Source organism: Mixophyes fleayi, chromosome 5, assembly GCF_038048845.1.
Source record: "Mixophyes fleayi isolate aMixFle1 chromosome 5, aMixFle1.hap1, whole genome shotgun sequence".
Taxonomy (NCBI): Eukaryota; Metazoa; Chordata; class Amphibia; order Anura; family Limnodynastidae; genus Mixophyes; species Mixophyes fleayi.
The window spans coordinates 142,621,271-142,635,019 of NC_134406.1; the positions used below are offsets into that span (position 1 = coordinate 142,621,271).

The window sequence follows — 13,749 nt, forward strand, 5'->3', positions numbered from 1 at the left end:
AGCCATCTGTGGTAATCCTGGTGTGAAATTGAACCCAAGCAGTTTAAAAGGGATAATAAGAGAAACCACTACTGATATGCCTGATTTATAATCTTTAATTGTACGCAGTTTTTATATCAAATATTGTGCGCTGTATGGTGCTTGCAATATTACACTATGAGCGCTCTCCTGCTCTTGTTTTTCCATTTCTAGATTGCCTCATTTGCTGGCTGAGCTGCTTGGGCTGGATCAGCTCCTCTTTGATTCTGAAGATGTCTGTTTGGAGTGCTATTAACAGAACTCTTTGTATATCACATATACACAGACCAACAGGACAAGCCTAGTAGAAGAATGTTCTGTAGGCTGATAAGTCTAAAATATACATTTGTGGCTTAAATAAGAAACATAATGTTTGGAGAAAACCAAACACTGCATTCCAACATAAAAAACACAGTGTTGGCAGTATCATGGTTTGGGGCAGTTTTGTTGTGACAGGAGCAGGACAGTTTACCATAATTGATGGAACTATGAATTTTAGAGAGTGTCAACAAATTCTACAGGAAAATGTCAGCGTGTCGATCCTTAGACTGGAGTTCAACAGGTGGGTCTTGTAGCAAGACAATAACTCTAAACACACAAGTTAGTCTACAAAAAAATGGTTGCAGCAGATGAAATTTTGCGTATTGGAATGGCCAAATCAAAGCGTAGACCTTAATCCAATCGAAATGTAGTGTCAGGACCTTAAACGAGGTGTTCATGCAAGATAATGTACCAACATTCTTGAGTTGAAGCAGGTCTGTAAGGAGGGAAATTGAATTTTATCAATCAACCCTCCAAATTTGAGAATGTCTTGCTAAAACAAAGTAATATTTCCTTGGGGGCAGATTATAAAAAATTGATACAGGTAATTTTGCAAATGCTGAGCTTGCTGCTTAGGGGAGGTGGTACGTTGACCCCCCTGTTAGTCATATTTGGCTAAGTAACACTATTTTGGAGCAGACAAATATCTCCTGGATGAAATGGGTCAGGGTGACATCTCTGGTGTATTTTTGTACCTACAGAAGAGTCAAGATGTATGGCAATATTCTATATTCAGTTTTCAAGTGTTCTAATTGTTCTATAATTTTCTTGATCATATACTGTACAGATGAATTTATCTATTCATCTATTAGACTAAGTAACTGATAGGCTGCATTCTGATGAAGAATGTTCATCTAAATGGGACAGGTGAAAATGTAACATTTAGGAAATTACATTGGATGTAGCATATCTGCATACATCCTATTAATAGATGTCTAGAAGTGACATTTACTCTGGTACAAAAAAATTGTCTGTAAATTTGCTCATTATCTTTTCGAAACATTTACTACCTTAATATGTTGTGTGCATACTGTACCTTGAGCTTTTTCACACTGATGCATGGATCATTGGAGAAACTTTCAGTGTCTGCAATTTGGATATCTGAGTCTTCCAGTTCACCGGTTAAGTCATTTCTCACCTGCCAGGAAATAAACGAAAAGGGTAAATGGAAAAATTGGTCTCTGTTAGTTGAGAGCAGATGGATTGCATGGTATTATCTTGATAAAGTACATAGATACCGTATGATTAATGGATCCATTTTCTTTTTACAGGTCCCTAAAACAATTCACTGAGATCATTATAGGCAGCGGACTATTTAGCATAATAAAATGAAGCTGCTGTGAAAAAACGTTAGATCTCTGTAATGCAAATGATTGATTTTTACATTTTGCCTGATCTACATCCAGCAACCTGTTTTTATGGGAGCAATTTATTAATGGTAATTACAAAATGTATGCACAGTGTCACTAATCGTTAGAAAATCATAGGTGGCCTATAATTAATCTTCTGGCACATGGTCAAAATAATCAAGCATTTTGTAACAGGATTGTAAAGAGGTCATACTGAATATGATGGGAAAAGCTGTCTTTCTGAGGACATTACCATTTTAATGACTTTTAAAATACTATTCAAAGAATAATGAGATCGAACAGTTACACTTCTATAACCATGATGGATATTCAGTAGAAATAGTAATAATGGTATTAAGTAATAATTGTATTTTAGTGACCAGTATGAAAAATAAAAATTGCCAAGGTAAGAAAACAGATGTCTTACTGACTGTTCAGGTAACTGGAAACATACCTTATTGATTATTGTTAAAATAAACATCTACAAAAATAAATGCTGCTATAACATCGTCATGTTAATGATTTTGCACATTTCATTTGTCTAAATGAGGCAGGAATGACATCACATATGCTCAATCAGACCAGATCACCATTTGATCAGACAGGCCCAATTGTTTTCGTCCAATAAACGAAGCAATGTTAACTCAGATTGGTATAAAATTACCACAATCCCTGACATAGTTGCCATGTATTTGGCCATCTTAAAAGAGTACTCCCAAGGTAATTTAGCAAATATGGCACAAACTGATCAGAATAAAGTATGAAACCTAGATATTAAACACACTGTATAGAGTGAACCTGCCATAGAGACATCCATTTTGTGGGCTGAACAACTAAGCAGCCTATCAATTCACAAGGAACTAGTAATATCCCGATGCCCTGCCTGAATACTATTCATGTGACCTAAAAAGGGTACCTTTATTGTGTGTAGGTGACAGACCCACTTTAATACCAATATACAAAGACTATGTAAGATATAAACTATATGGACAAAAGAATTGGTCCACACATGTTAATTATTGAATTTCAATCAGACCAGATGCCAGAGGCAGCAGCGGCGAGAGGGGGGCGGTTACAATTTTTTCTTTTTTTAAAATGATTCTTTAAAAAAAAAAAAAACAGCTGGTGTCACGCGCGAGCACTCGTGCGCACCCGCATTTTTCTTGGGGGGTGGCTATGGGGAAGGATGCAATCTGACAGATGTCAGCAGCTCCCAGTCCCTGGACAGTGTTTGACATCTTCACACACTGTACCTACAGCCGGCAGAGCAAGGAGGAGGAGCTCCATCACTAAGCACAGCTTAGGTAAGTATGCTGTTTTAGGGGGTCTTATCTTGTGTCTGGGGGAAACGTATACTGTATCTGGGGGGAGTAATGCTGTGTCTGGGGGGTCTTAGGCTGTCCTTGGGGGGCCTTAGACTGTGTCCGTGGGGAATTATGCTGTATCTTGAGGGGACTTCTACTGTATCTGGAAGGTTAGGCAGTGTCAGGGGGGGACTTAGGCTGTGTCTGGGGTGGGGTTAGGCTGTGTCGGGGGGGTTAGATTGTGTCTGGATATATATATATATATATATATATAGATCTAAAACAATAGAAAAGCAGGGTGCCTCATGGTGTATATATAATATATGGTGTATATGTAATATAAAGGTAAAGGTGTTATGTAAAGATGTAATATGCGTACCAGATAGGAACTTGATCAAGGCTCATAGCATGTAAGGGTCAAGTTGGTTCACAGGATCCTCTGTCTGGATCTCACCATACACATAAAAAATGATGGAAATCGATAATGGTGTAGTATATCTCAAAAGTGTTGATCACCCAATGCTATATTACACTTAATCACCAACTGGCACCAGTGGATGAAATCACACACAAATGCATGCTTGTGATACCCCAGTAGGTATTCAACGTACCAGAAAAAACATATATAAGCGCTTATCTGTTACTGGATGCCTGCATATTTTGCTTGTTATACAATTATATACTGCGTGATCTGTGTTGTGTACTGTGTTCATTGATTATTTTCCACATTTCATGTACATTTTCCAGGTCCCAGCATTCCCAGGATCCAGACAAGAGTCCAGTACCAGATTGTGAAGCTGCAATAACAGGTAGGTGAGAGCAACCCACATTGACGACAATTGCAGTAGAAATTTATGTCAAAAGCTCCGCTGCAAAGTGTCTCACGGATGTTCCAAAGACACATTGTGGCTAATTGAATTCCCCCCATAATGTCATGTGTAAAGAGGAGCAGCCACAGCCCATGTTGGCCACACCCCCATCACTAAGTGACCACACACCCTTTCGACAGCACTGCCGCTGTGCGGTGTTGCGCATCCCTTCTCCTGCTGTGTGTGGAGGGGGACCCAGAAAGTTGCTGTACCGGGGCCCAAAATTCCTCTTGATGGTCCTGGCCAGAGGTGTATAAAATCAAGCACCTAGCCATGCAGTCTCCATTTGCAAACATTTGTGATACAAAATGGATCATTCTGAAGAGCTCAGTGACTTCAAGCGTGGTTCTGTGATAGGATGCCATCTTTGCAATAAGACGGTTTGTGAAATATCATCCCTGCTGGATATTCCACAGTCAACTGTAAGTGATATTATTAGAAAGTGGAAGCATTTAGGAACAACAACAGCTCAGCCATGAAGTGGAAGATCACATAAAATCACAGAGCGGGGTCAACAACTGTTAAAGCGCATGGTGTGTAAAAGTCGCCAACGCTCTGTTGATTCCATAGCTGAGGCGTTCCGAACTACTGGCATTAATGTAAGCACAAAAACTGTGTGGCAGTAGCTTAATGGAACTGGTTTTCATGGCTAAGCTGTTGAATGCAAGCCTCGCATCACCAAGAACAATGCCAAGCGTCGGATGGAGTGGTGTAAAGCACACAGGCACTGGACTGTGGAGCAGTAGAAAGGTGTTCTGTGGAGTGACGATTCACGCTTCTCTGTTTGGCAGTCAGATGGGTGAGTATGGGTTTGGCGGATGCCGGGAAAAATTTACCTGCCTGACTGCATTATGCCAACTGTGAAGTTTGGAGATGGAGGGATAATGATATGGGGCTGTTTGGGCTAGGCCCCCTTATCTCCAGTGAGGGGCAATCTTAATGTTTCAGCATACTAAGTCATTTTTGACAATGCTATGCTTACAACTTTGTGGAAACAGGCCATTTTATTTTCTATTACAACATAACTGTGCCCCAGTGAACAAAGCAAGGATTACAAAGACATGGTTTGATTGAGTTCGGTGTGGAAAAGTATGACTGGCCCACACAGAAACTTGACCTCAATCCCATCGAACACCCTTGAGATGAACTGGAATAGAGATTGCAAACCAGACCTTCTTGTCCAACATCTGTGCTTGACCTCATAGATGCTCTACAGAATGAATGGGCACAAATTCCCACAGAAACACTCCAACATCTTGTGCAGCACGGTGGCTCAGTGGTTAGCACTTCTGCCTCACAGCACTGGGGTCATGAGTTCAATTCCCGACCATGGCCTTATCTGTGTGGAGTTTGTATGTTCTCCCCATGTTTGCGTGGGTTTCCTCCGGGTGCTCCGGTTTCCTCCCACACTCCAAAAACATACTAGTAGGTTAATTGCTGCTATCAAAATTGACCCTAGTCTCTCTGTGTGTGTGTTGGGGAATTTAGACTGTAAGCCCTAATGGGGCAGGGAGTGAGTTCTCTGTACAGCGCTGCGGAATCAGTGGCGCTATATAAATAAATGGTGATGATGATCTTTTGGAAAGCCTTCCAAGAAGAGTGGAAGCTGTTATGACTGCAAAAATGGGAAAAACTCCATATTAAACTATATGTATTTGAATACAATGTCATTACAGCGCCTGTTGGTGTAATGGTCAAGCGAACAAATACTTTGACTATATAGTGTATTTTCATTTGATAACCACAATAAAATGAATAAAAAAAAATCTTCTACTTTTAATATATACAGTGTTTGACAACTTGTTTTCAGTTTTCCAAAATCAAAGTCCAATCCATTAATTCCATTCTTCTAATTCACCAAGCACTGTGCAATTTTTGTGCAGTTATATATCATACTTTTTACATTACATCACCTTATGTTTTTTTTTTAATATATATAGTTATTAGAGTGACTTTTTTTATCTGCAGTATAATAATAGTACCAATAAATGTGTGTTCTTATCTTTATCAACAACAAACGGTACTATACTAGGTGATATACAATTATCAGCATAGGAACTGTGATGCACAGTGAAAAAATCAACTATGGATAACAAGTGAAATAAAATAGCATTGTCTGACAAAGAGACCTATGCTGTAGTAGTAAAGGTTGTTCTGTGTTAATAAAACAGGGAAAGCATACACTATTGTCCAATATGGCTTCAAAAAGCTAAAAAAGTTGGATCATAAAACAAAAGAAACAAAAAAGTTGTTCGACATATGTACAACACTAAAAGTGAATGACACTGAAGCTGGAGAATATTATGGGAATTCATTTTAACACTACTGCAAAGGGAATACTTACCCACTTGCCGTCCATTATATTTTGCAGTAATGAAGTAGACAATACTAAAATGAAAACTACATATTTCAGGGTAGGTTTTATCATAAATATAAATTTGTGAGTTAAAATAAAAGTCCTTTCACATGAAAGTAATCACATTACTAATTACGTTGATAAGAGTTTCTTCAAACCCAACAGTTGACCCAGAGATGAATGAGCAATTATTGCTCAATTTGTTGACTAGAATTTGTGCCCAAATTAAATGATGTTTCTGTCTCTCGTATTGAGTTGCAAGTTTAGCCCATTTATGGACACCTTTACCTTACGTTTCTTTATAACTACGACAGTTTAATCATCCCATTCTAGGAAAAGTTGTTTATAGTAAAACTAACAAGAAGACAGTAAGGGTCATCAACAAAGCATAAAAGCATAAAACTACAGCACAGATGCTCTTTTGTAGTGTCATATGTCTACTCCTGCACAAGTGCACCTAGTTTTATGGAAAACTCATGGATTTGTAGGCCAAGTTGCCAGCGTCTGCAAAACTTTTCAACAGCCAATGGGAGGAGTTTTGCAGCTTGGTCTCGTCCCTTGCTAAGTGTAGTACATGTACACAACTGTGACTAATTTTGCTGTGAAGTACAATAACAAGCTATAATTGGATAGGGTAGGAATATTTATATGAATTGCTTGAGAATATGAGTATACAAGAGTCCTCCTGCATTGTGGGATGGGAAACAGATTTGTTTTAAATACTCTGACACTTCTGATGTCTCAGAGATTGGATCGTATCCCTTTACTTATAAAGGGATACATTTTGCATCTTCCAGTTCCACATATATAGGAAAGCGTATTTCTGAACACTCTTTTAAACAATGTAAGCTTCAGACACACAAAAGTGATATATGTAATACAATTTGTCTGAGGTTAAACTGAGCAGTGATTTAGGAGAAAAAAACATACATGTTTAAATGAATAAAGGGTGTGGTACTAATGTAGTAGTAAGTTGGATCTTTAATCCATACTTCAAGTGTACAGTTATTGCGGTGGTATTTAACACTACATGCTACTAACTAATATTTTTCCTTTTTCAGAGTACTGGTTCATACCAGTTTTTAAATTCCCTTTGGCCAAGGTTTGAATAGTTACATGCTAAAAGGAAGATCTTTAATACAGTATTCATTAGAGATGCTCAGGCTTGGTTTTCTGAATACCGAACTCACCCGAACTTCGGGGATCCGAGTAGGCTCACGAGCCGGCTCGGTACTTTCGCGCATCCTCTGATCTGAGTCGAGGCAAAACATCATCGCTGCGTTGTCGGATCACGTGGGTTTTTGGATTCCATATGTACCTCCCTCAGAGCTGGATTAAGGCTCTGGGGGGCCCGGGGCACTTTAGGCAAGGGGGCCCCTATGATTTAACATGGTTATCATTTTAGACAAACACACAGGCAATGCTGTGTGCACTACTGTTAGGTGCACGCAGCTCTGCCTTCACCAGCAGTACAGGGTGAAGCAGGACATACCTTCCAACTGTTCCTGTAGTTGGACCCAATTCTGACTACACGAGACAGTCACCCAAATTCAGGACTGCCGGACCAGATTCAGAACAGTTGGAAGACTGTCCTGTTCTCTCCTACATGTTTTTGTCACTTTCTCCACCTGTGGCTGCTGGTGTCTTTAGCTCAGTTGCTGATTGTCTGGATCTTGGAATGTTGTGGGCCCTATTTGGTAAAAAAAATGGGTACATGAAAATTAGAAAATTCCAACCAACCCCGATGTTAAATCAATAGTATTCCCATGTAATATATAAACATATTTCCCTCCCTCGAAAAAGCCCTATCAATAAATTAAATGGCATTTATGTTTAAAATATATAACCATTTTCCACAATCATCTACGGCATTAAATAATTCATATCCACATTTAATAAACAGACCTAATTTTCCCCAAAAAACATTTATTTATGAGCTTCCAAACCACCCCAGCATCAAATTTAAAGGTCCAATCACCCCATCTTAAATTGATAGCCAACACTATTATATTAAATTGCCCCACCAACACTCCACAAATAAAAGATCACCCATTAAATAATTAGCATCCACCTGCAATCCAAGTTAAATTAAGAACCCCCCTTCCCTCCCACATTATATTAACATACTACCCCCTCACACACACACATTATATTAACATACTACCCCCCCTCACACACACAATATATTAACATACTACCCCCCTCACACACACAATATATTAACATACTACCCCCCTCACACACACAATATATTAACATACTACCCCCCTCACACACACATTATATTAACATACTACCCCCCTCACACACACATTATATTAACATACTACCCCCCTCACACACACATTATATTAACATACTACCCCCCTCAAACACACAATATATTAACATACTACCCCCCTCACACACACAATATATTAACATACTACCCCCCTCACACACACATTATATTAACATACTACCCCCCTCAAACACACACATTATATTAACATACTACCCCCCTCACACAAACATTATATTAACATACTACCCCCCTCACACACACATTATATTAACGTACTACCCCCACTAACTTTGTTTTATCCGCTCGCTGTATGACCTTGTTTCTCTTCACAAATGGGACGGCACCTGTCACGTGGTGCACGTCCCATGTGACACCAATAGCAGCCACACATGGGGAAGGGGAGGATGGATCGTAGGAATCCGCAGCCAATGATAGAAGGTGGCTGGTCTCGGAGGAGGGGCCAGCCACCAAGTAATAGAGACTTGGGCCAGTGCAGGGACCGGCCCAAAATAGTCCTTTTTTTTTCTGCCCAGCGGGCATATGCCACCCAGCTCCCCGTCCCAGTCCGCCTCAGAAAATAGTATTGATACGGCACATTAAAAAAAAAAAGAAACACTGATAAAATGACATCAGTTTTAACATAAATATATATATATATATATATATATATATATATATATATATCAAAATTATTGACATGTTATAAATGTTTCTTTCTTTTTAATGTGCGGTGTGTATATATATATATTTTTATATATATATATATATATATATATATATATATATATATGTAGACACACACAACAAATATGTTATGGGATCCCCTATTTTGTTAGTAATTAAAGTACTTATGCCTTTTCTATTAAATGTTTAATTAACATATACATACACACACACACACACACACACATATATATATATATATATATATATATATATATATATATATATATATATACATAACTACATACATACATACATACATACATACATACATATACACATACATATTCCAAGTGAATGTGTGACTCACCTTGGCAGCCACGTTCAGCACAGCATCCCAGTAGCTTTTGGTATGTGAGGAGCTGCTGCTGCACATGCGCAGCAGCTCCATTTTGGCCATCTTAGAATAGCCTGATGTACAGCACCGCGGCTGCTGTACATCAGGGCAGCTGTCAAATTCTGTGGGGGGCGGTGCGCCTGCGTCAGGGGGGCCGCACAAGCAGCAGAATCGGATCACCAACTGACAGGTGATCCGATCAGCTGGCGGCCGGCGGCGGGGGGCCCTCAGAGAGAGGGGGGCCCGGGGCACATGCCCCCTGTGCCCCCCCCTTAATCCGGCCATGACCTCCCTCCCCAGGAGATCAGCACCATTGCTCACACAGAACATAGGGGTAGCAGTGTTCTCGTCATTCTCCATTCTCCAGTGACATTGCTCAGTGCCATTGCTCACACAGAAACATGAGTAGCAGTGCTCTCGTCACTCTCCAGTCTCCAGTACCATTGCACAGGGACATTGCTCATACAGAAACAGAAGGGGTAGCAGTGTTCTTGTCACTTGGCAAAAAATTAATGCTATTGCGGTTAATAATAAAGTAGGAACAAAAAAAGAGCCAAATTATGTGATTTTAGAAGAAAAAATAGGGATTTTAGAAAAAAATAGGGATCCAAAACCAAAACACATGAGGGCGGTTTAGCCAAAACCAAAACCAAAACACGTGAGGGCGGTTTTGCCAAAACCAAAACCAAAACACATGAGGGCAGTTTTGCCAAAACCAAAACACGCGAGGGCGGTGAACATCTCTAGTATTGATACCAGTCACATTGTTACATGATGAACTCTTATTATCATTGTTATTATAAACTGTTACCTCTGTCTTAAATGTTATGCTGATAATTGCACTATATTTTTAATGAGTTTCATGCAATTGTATTTATGGCCCAATGAAATCCATCTATGCAACAAATATATTATTTTAAACACTTCTGTTGGAGTTTACACCTTGTAACCCGTTGTACAGAAAATATGGCGAATCTGACCTCAATACTGCTGTGATGTTCGTCGATTTCTAAATCACACACAAAACTACACTTTGGAAAATGTTCTACAAAGTATGCAAAACAGTGACTTTACCTGGTTAGTTAGAGAAGCACTTTCCTCCTAACATGGCAACTTGCTGCAAAGGAATTAAAGGGAACATAGTGGCCATATTTATTTAGTATAACCACTCAAGTTATTTTATGCATATTATGCAGTTCAGTAATGCATAGGCTATGTATTATACATATTGTAAATGGTGGTCTTATTCTTTTTATAAATGATGGTATTTCAACCTTTTCCTTTGCATTTTATTATCCATTTATTTTGGTTGTGTTACTGTCTTGCCAACAATTATTCTTCTATGAGATCTACTTAAATAAAGTGTGTCGACAAATGAGCATTGAAAGACAATTACATATTTAACATAGGGCTACATTTTAAACATGACAGTTGTCAATAAGACTAAGCTGCTTCCAGAGAATAGAGTACAGAGAGTCATTATCAGTAGTTAGTCTAACAAAATGCAAAATAATTGCAGATTTACCACAATGTACAACATAGTGCCTAATAATTCATGCACACAAGAGTAATAGAGTACCAAGTATGTAGAGTACCAAGTATGTATTATCTGATATAGCGGTATAAAAAAAATGTACTTATTAGAACATTTTTAATTCAATGCTGCAAATTTTAGCCAATTTATTTAAAATGTAATGGGTTTAAAGCTTCTAGTGCCCATAAAAATATATTTTAATTTGTACATCATTTATAACAAGCATTAGTTCACTACTGAATTTAATGTTTAAAATGAAGAATTTTTTTAATTTTTTATTTACAGTAGATAACTGTGCACATGGGCATCTTCCAACTGGATTTACTGTCATGCCCAAAAATGATCCAATCAACTTCATATTATACTAAGGCCCCTATTACAGTTTGTGACAATTTACCATGAATACCAGTGATAAAAAAGGTACTGTAGCCAAATGCAACCAATTAGATTCTGTCATTTTTATAGTACAGCTGGTTTCATGAATGTCCTCATTGTTGTCCTCTATTTTAATTAACTTGTGCTCCCATCTGATCACATCTTATTTCATAGGGTCAATAGATGTATAATAAAATAGCAATGGTTGGAATTCAGCTGCACAAAATATCTGTTAGTCCAAGTCAAAATATGGTCCTATGTAACAATATAATTTTGATTAGATCCCTAAAAAGAACTATTAAATAATATGCACTACAGATATAACATTAATGTGGACTACATATTTTAATGCAAGCTCTATATTATATAATGACAACTACATGCTCCAATCAGTCTTTTTCTACTGTTAAAAATGTTCAAATGTTTATATTTATAGAATACAATGTTCACATGTTTACTTTATGTTACTCTATGTATATGTACTAATGTATACATGTATATACAACAATCAGCCACAATATTAAAACCACTAACGAGTGTAGTGAATAACATTGATTATCTCCTTACAATGGCACCTGTCAGTAGGTGGGATATATTAGGCAGCAAGTGAACAGTCAGTTCTTGAAGTTCATGTGTTGGAAGCAGGAACAATGGGCAAGTGTAAGGATCTTTGACAAAGGCCAAATTTTGTTGGCTAGACAACTGGGTCAGAGCATCTTCAAAATGGCAGGTCTTGTGCAGTGTTCCTAGTATGAAGTAGTAAGTACCTACCAAAAGTGGTCCAAGGAAGGACAACGGTGGAACCAGCGACAGGGTCATCGGTGCCCAAGGCTCATTGATGCGCATGGAGAGCGAAGGCTAACCCGTCTGGATCAATCCCACAAAAAACTACTGTAGTACAAATTGCTGAAAAAGCTATGCTGGCTATGATAGAAAGGTGTGGGAATGCACAGTGCCTCATAGCTTACAGGCTAAAAGGGCTATGAGCCGCAGACTGGTCAGAGTGTCCATGTTGACATCTGTCCACCACCAAAAACACCTACAATGGGCACGTGAGCGCCAGACCAGGACCATGGAGCAATGAAAGATGGTGGCCTGTTCTGTTGTATCATATTTTCTTTTACATGACGTGGACATTTACCTGGGAAAGAGATGGCACCAGGATACACTATAGAAAGAAGGCAAGCCGGTGGAGGCAGTGGAATTGCTCTTGGCAATGTCCTGCTAGGTCCTGGCATTCTTGTGGATGTTAATTTGACACATACCACATACCTAATCATCCTGTACACTCCTTCATGGCAACGGTATTTACTGATGACAATGGTCTCTTTCAAAAGGATAATGCACCCTGCCACACTGCAAAAATTGTTCAAGAATGGTTTGAGGGACATGACAAAGAGTTCAAGGTGTTGACTTGGCCTCCAAATTCCTCAGATTTCAATCCGATGCGATATAATATATATATATATATATATATATATATATATATATATATATATATATATACATATCTATATATATATATACATATATATATAGGCCTCGTAGTGGGTGGTATATGTAGCTATTGCATGCTGGCCATACTTTCCCAACCTTGTTTGGACCTGCATGCATGCTCTAGAGCAGGAGAGCATAATATAAGAAGACCGCAGGTATAGAACTTAGACACTTGTTGGGGCGGGGTCTGGAACCATGCAGCTTGTGGTCATTCTGTATTGTTGATCCCACCTCTCCTCCTCCCCACTTCCATTGTCCAGGGCTAGAAGTGGATAGCAAAGACTCATTTGTCTGTAGGAGCCGGTGTGTAGGAGCCTTGGTTTTCACGGCTGTGGCACAAGTTGACCGAATCTATTAACCAGGTAATCTAAACACAGGAGGGGTTCCTTTCCTTTATATTTTACAAATTTTTAATAAAGCACATGTAGGGTTATCATACTGCTGTGCTGCATGTAAGAACAACAATGCTTAATTAAAATAACAGCTCATCCAGGAGGTGAAGATTCCGCAATGGTATATCACAAGTTCATTTATGGCAAGTAGATTTATATTATTTTTTTTAATGCTGGCCAACTCATCAATACAAATCGGGTATTCTTAAATTTTGACATCATGTTAAAAGTGTCCATATCAGGACAAAACTTGATGTTTGATTTTATATTTGCCCTACAGCCATATGTAATTATTTTTTATTGTTATGCTTTTGTAATCGTTTTGCAAAGGCTGGCATTATGAAAGCTAATAAAATATAATTACATATCAAATTTTAAACCCATCTTATC

General features: G+C 38.6%; 1 protein-coding gene across 2 annotated transcripts in view; it reads right to left on the bottom strand.

Moving 5' to 3' along the window:
* The window catches only part of GABBR2 (gamma-aminobutyric acid type B receptor subunit 2), a 683,104-nt gene that overhangs the window by 346,028 nt on the left and 323,327 nt on the right, over nucleotides 1–13,749 (bottom strand). For both annotated transcript variants that reach the window (XM_075212899.1, XM_075212900.1), the window contains exon 4: nucleotides 1,376–1,477. In XM_075212899.1, the coding sequence (XP_075069000.1) occupies nucleotides 1,376–1,477 (102 nt within the window). The remainder of the gene's footprint in view (nucleotides 1–1,375; nucleotides 1,478–13,749) is intronic.